The 6,000-nt window shown below is 40.1% G+C and overlaps 1 protein-coding gene across 1 annotated transcript in view; it reads left to right on the top strand.

The window, feature by feature from the left end:
• The first annotated feature begins 2,169 nt into the window (after positions 1–2,169).
• The window catches only part of LOC136311683 (uncharacterized), a 112,743-nt gene continuing 108,912 nt past the window's right edge, over positions 2,170–6,000 (top strand). Inside the window, exon 1 of the mRNA XM_066240807.1 lies at positions 2,170–2,189. Within this exon, the coding sequence (XP_066096904.1) occupies positions 2,170–2,189 (20 nt within the window). The remainder of the gene's footprint in view (positions 2,190–6,000) is intronic.

Below are 6,000 nucleotides of genomic sequence, written 5' to 3'. Positions count from 1 at the left end.
TTAATGGAAAAGAATGGCAAATGTATATAGAATTGTCTCTTTTATAGAATTTAAAGAGTTATCAAGGGTTTTAAGAGATAATCCTAATCAAAATATGACATGCTCTTTATGACATTCGCCATCTGGCCAATCTGTCAGTCTGAGTGCCAAGCCTATTGGTTCTCAGGTGTCATCCCTACTTCCTGTCGCCACGGTCACTTCTGCTCCTTATAACCATGGGTAGCAATCCCTTAGCCCTCCTTTTTTGTTTTTTTTTCAGGTCTATAATACTTCTCACTTACCGATGAGGTAAAAATTCTGCATAATGTTTGTACAACCCTAACTGTGTTTCTCTTCAATCTATCCTTGAACTTAATGAACTCTGGAGCTCTAGTTCTGGCCTGTGTACGTTCTGAGCACACACAGATACTACAATTTCCTGAATGTCCACAGCTATGTTCCTTATGATGAAGATATTAGAGCCAGGGACTCGTAATGTTATAGTTAAATCAGCATCTGCTTCATCAAACACTGTGCCATACTGGCTGTGTCAAAAGTAAATTAATTAAATTCAGAACTCAATTCAGTAGCCAACAGCTAAGTTGCACTGAACTCCTTAAGGAGCAGGAGGAAATGCCACTCCAAGCTCACACACTGCTTCGCCACTGAGCACTGATACCAAACAGCTGAGCCGGTCTCTCCTTGTGTATGCCTACGTGCCCTTTCTGCTATTGATTCCTTCCTTCCTGGCATTACCTTTCTCTTCAGAAGCAAGGGGAAAACAAATGCACTGAGTTCCTCAGAGAGCAGCAGTCTTTTATTAATATTACATGTTCTGCAGGTACTACTGGTCTCTATGTATACATCAGGGTGGGGATCTGGGATAGATAATAAGAGAATTAACTGGCCCTAAGCACCAAAAAAGACATGCAAGAAACAGCTTTTAGCCTCTACCTGAAACATCTGGTGGATGACTGCTAAGTGTCCCAGTAAAAAGGTCATGTGTCAGGGAGTGGTTGGCTGGATACCTGGGTGGGATGCAGAAATCTTGGCTTGGAATTCCCTCTTTAGACTTGAGATATTGTGTGTGTGTGTGTGTGTGTGCGTGCGCACGCTTTTTCAGATTTTGGCAGCCTGCCATTTAATTGAAGCTATTTAGCTTTCTTTGCTTTGTGCTGACCAGCTCAGAGAAAGAAATGAGTATTCATGATATTCAGGGAAATGCATCTGGGGAACCAAAAAGCTGCCCAGAGGCTGTGGCCGTGCCCATGAGCCATACTTGGGGTGAGTGCAGGGCAGCGAGGGAGGGCACTGGAAGAGCCTCCCCTCCTCCTGTCCTGGATTCACATCCAGTCACTCTTCTGCTTCTGTTCAGCAAGTGTAATCTTAGGGCCACACCGAAGGAATGAGCAACCTTAAAGAGAGAGAGAAGGACGAGAAGTGTATTTCAAATCTGTGTTTGATCTCTCTGTGTTTTACAGTCATGGGTTTGTTTGGTTATATATAGAGCCTCGTGCAGTGTCTAGCATAAAAGGAAAAGTGCATCCTGTAATGCACTTGATACTTTGAAAAAAACAACAGACTTAGAATCAGACAAACCTGGTTATAATTCCTACTTTACCCCTCAATAGCAATATGACCTAGATTAAGTTGTCTCTTTTTGACTGTTTAGTTGTGGAAATGTTCTCTCTATTATGTCAGTAAAAGTCTATTGTGAAGAGTTACCGGCATGTTGCACAGGTCACATACGTTGCATGGATAGAGTTCATAAAGGTGTGATCATGTCATAATGGGAAGCGCAGGGCATAAAGGCTAAACTCTCTTTATCACTAAAGACAAAATTCAAGCAGCTGCACCAGGAACATTGCAGATTGACTGGATATTCTTGTGAAATTATGGGGGAATACCTCTCAGGTATTGGACACATGATAGGTACTCAAAAATACTAATTTTCTTTTTCTTTGCTTTTTTCCTAATCTCCTACCACAGCATTTTACTTCCTAAAAGCCACTTTGTATAATTTTTACCTTCCTTTCACCCTAAGAAAAAATATAAGAAAGTTCACAGTATAATATTTTCAAACAAACAGTATTGCCTTCTTTATATTATAAATCTTCCTCCTTTAAAGAGAGCAATGATGTCTTTTAGTTGAATTTTATATATCACTGAGCATGATCTTGTCAACCCAACATGGAGCTGAAAACAGACTGGTAAGTATGTAAAAGATAGGCTTTCATTAAGAGTGAGATAAGTGAGTGGGCTGGGTGGAAGGCGAGGTGGTGATGATAAAGCTTCGTAGGTCATTCAGTTTCTCAAAAGTTTTTCTCCTCTAAAAAGTAGAAACTATGATATTCAATAAGAGTATTTAAAAATTATCCAGTGAGCATTTCATAATGTTCCTACATGTTTGAGAGGCAGTGTACTATGAAGTGATTTTCAAATTGTGGTCCCTAGGCCAGCAACGTCAGCATTGGCAGGGAACTTGTGAATTCTCTGACCTCGCCCCAGATCAACTGCATCAGAAACTCCGGGTGTAGGGCCCAGAGATCTGTGATTTAACAAGCCTTCTATGTTTTTCTGATAAAACTAAAGTTTGAAATTCTGTAACATAGAGAAATATGGGTTTGGTTCTGACTTATCTATGTTAAGTAATTTAAATGTCTCTCTCTGTCCAATAAAAATTAAGAACTTTGGACTTGACATTTAAGCTATGGTCATGTTAGTATTCTGTGATTCTCCATAGGATGCAGATCATTCATGAGAGGGAAGATATTTCTCTGGGCTATGGAATGGCTCTTTGATTTTGTAGCTCCATTCCAGAAAATGTCTAGGGGCTCTGACTACTTGGCTCAGTGGTAGAGTATTAGCCTGGTGTGTGGAAGTCCTGGGTTTGATTCCCTGTCAGGGCAAACAGGAGAAGCAAACATCTGCTTCTACACCCCTCCCTTTCTCTCTCTGTCTCTCCCTTCCGCTCCTGCAGCCATGGTTAGACTTAGCAAGTTGGCCCCAGCTGCTGAGGATGGCTCCATGACCTCATCTCAGGTGCTAAAATAGCTTGATTGCTGATCAACAGAGCAGTGGCCTCAGATGTGCAGAACAATGCCCAGTAGGGGGCTTGCCAGGTGGATCCCTGTCAAAGTGCATGCGTGCAGGAGTCTGTCTCTGCCTTCCTACCTCTCACTTAATAAAAAGGAAAGAAAGAAAGAAAGAAAGAAAGAAAGAAAGAAAGAAAGAAAGAAAGAAAATAAGAAAGAAAGAAAGAGAAAGAAAGAAAGAAAGAAAGAAAGAAAGAAAGAAAGAAAGAAAGAAAGAAAGAAAGAAAGAAAAGAAAAGAAAAGAAAAGAAAAAGAAAAAAATGTCTGGGCTTTGAAAGTCATTTCAAGATGCCACCTATTAAATTCTCTATATGCCAATAATGTAGGCTCAAGTTCTTCCCACTCACTGGACTCCTGACCCAATAAGAACGTTTCCAAATAAAAACCAGTTCAACTACCAGTACATTAGGAACTTCCTCTTTGTTTACCAAGGAGGACATATCCACATGCTTTCAGCTACCAGGAGTGCTTGAGAGAAGACCAGACAGGGCAATCATCACTGTGAGTCAAAAGTCTTTTTAATTTCTCAACGAAAGTTCTTTCAGTGATCCCTGCAGAACTGGTCACAAAATCTCTGGACTTCCTGGGGTTAAGAGATGTTTATGCAGCCTAGACTCAGTTGATTTGGTTTCTGCACTTTTTCTTTCCTTCAGTAGAAAAAAAAATACTTTCTGGGCAGTTAGGGTTTAGGTTAGAGGAGGAAGGAGGAGTGATGGGGAGGGCTTATTTGCTTCTAACCTAAATAATAACAGTTAAATTTAGAGAGGAAAGAGTAGAAGAGGAAGGAGACTTAAGGAGAGCAGCCAGAAAACTGGATGAGTAAAGGTAGATTGAACTCATAGATAGGGCCTAACGTAAGCATAAGGAGAATCAAGAAAACGGATTGTAGGAGCTCATCCTCTTGCCCACATCTGAGTTTCCATACCAGCATGTCCCTGGTAACTGTGGACACTTGAACATTTGTAAAGCACTCGTGTTTTCCCTTTCTCTATTTTCTTTTTTTTTTAATTTATTAATTTTAGAGAGAGAGGAAGGTGTGTGTGTGGTGGGGAGAGATCAACTTGTTATTCCATTTATTTATGCATTCACTGGTTGAGTCATGTCTGTGCCCTGACCAGGAATCAAACCCACAATCTTGGCATATCGGTACAATGCTAACCAACTGAGCCGACCTGGTCAAAGCTGTTTTATTTTTCTTTATTTGAAAGGCCTCTGGCATAACTAAAGAATCACTATATAGAAACTCAGTTTGGTGTAAAAAGCAGATCCATATGCTTAAATTTAAAAGGAGTCTGCTTATATGTCTGCCTTGGGTTTGCTCCTCTCATCATCAATGAAAACAAGGAGAAGTGGGGCAGGTGATGATTAAGATGTTAATAAAAACACCTGTTTTCGAGATCCAGCTAAGTACTGACTTTGTGCCAACAGTCCAGTGCAGTTGAAGGTGTTCATGTAAAGATGCAGAAACTGAGTATCAAGAAAATTAAGCCACTGACAAATGTCACACAGCACTAGTGTCTGGCCAGAAAGTACCGTAGACAGGTTTCAAACACAAGTGTGGCGTTGCAATTTAAGATTTTCCTTGTGCAGCATGCTACCCCACTTTAAGAAAAGTTGCTTCCTGAATTAAAATGCTACAGTTTACACCCACTTTCATTGTTATGGCTACAATAGAACATGGGAATTAAAGGAGATGTAGCAAGCACATGGTTTCAGCAGAATGAATTGAACAGAAGTGCTGTAGTGCCATTAAGTAACATTTTTAGAAACTTTATTTCAATGAAAGAGTTCCTTAATTGAGGCAAATTCAAATCAGCATAGTCATTGTGATACAGTGGTATGACTATGTTAGTCTTTGACTTGTAATTATTGTTTTTTAGGACCTTTGACTATCTTTTGCTAAACAGACATTAATCAAACACCAGATCCCACACCAAAGATATTTATAGCCTCTAGCATCCTGGCTTTCCCCCCTGCAGTTTAGACTACCCACCATGGGGCTAGACTAATTACTTCTGAACATAGAATTTAACAAACTCAATGTCATAAATGCTGAGCATTTATTATGTGCTAGAGTGTGGTTCTAATTCTGTGATTTCCTAGTCTGCATATTTTTAGAGATGGCATATATTTCCTCTGGTATGAAAAGGAAACTCCTGTAATTGACTGTCAGAACTGCTCTACTCTTTCCATTGAATCCGATTTCCCATGACTCCCCTGCATGTTTCCTTCACTCTAGCCATGCAGGTCTTTTCTCTGTATATTTAAGATGACATATGTATAATTCTGTCCTTCATCTAAAAATCATCACCACACTTCCAGATGGGGACAATCTTCTGTTCTCTAATTCTGGATAGATTTTTTAGACACAGTTCTTGTTTTCCTTTATGATGTTTGGAGATTATTATCTTGTCTAACTTCCCATACTACTATTTATGCTAACTACTACCTGTTGTTGTTACTTCACGGATTTTAGTGTCAATATTATTTCCAAACTGGGCTGTTAAGCTATTTGAAGACAGTCTCTCTGACTTATAATAGAGCTTCCTAAACTTTCATGTGCATGTGAATCACCTTAAATGTAAATTCTCATTGAGTAGGTCTGGGGTGCGGCCTGACAATACACATTTCTGAGGAGCCCTCAGGTGATGCAGGGCTGCTTGTCCACAGACTCTCAGGATTTCACTTTGTATCCTTGACACAGCAAATGCAAACTGTTTCATGAGTAAGTATTAAACACAAGTGAAGGGTGTCATCCAAAAATAAATTTTCAGTAGATAAGAACTAGTCATTTTATTTTATTTTTTTCTTTTTCATTTTTCTGAAGCTGGAAACAGGGAGAGACAGACAACCTCCCGCATGCGCCGGACCAGGATCCACCTGGCACGCCCACCAGGGGCGATGCTCTGCCCACCAGGGGTCGATG

This window comes from Saccopteryx bilineata, chromosome 8 (genome assembly GCF_036850765.1).
Source record: "Saccopteryx bilineata isolate mSacBil1 chromosome 8, mSacBil1_pri_phased_curated, whole genome shotgun sequence".
Taxonomy (NCBI): domain Eukaryota; kingdom Metazoa; phylum Chordata; class Mammalia; order Chiroptera; family Emballonuridae; genus Saccopteryx; species Saccopteryx bilineata.
The sequence above is the reverse complement of the archived record's forward strand: the minus strand, read 5'-3'. Positions and strand labels throughout refer to the sequence as shown.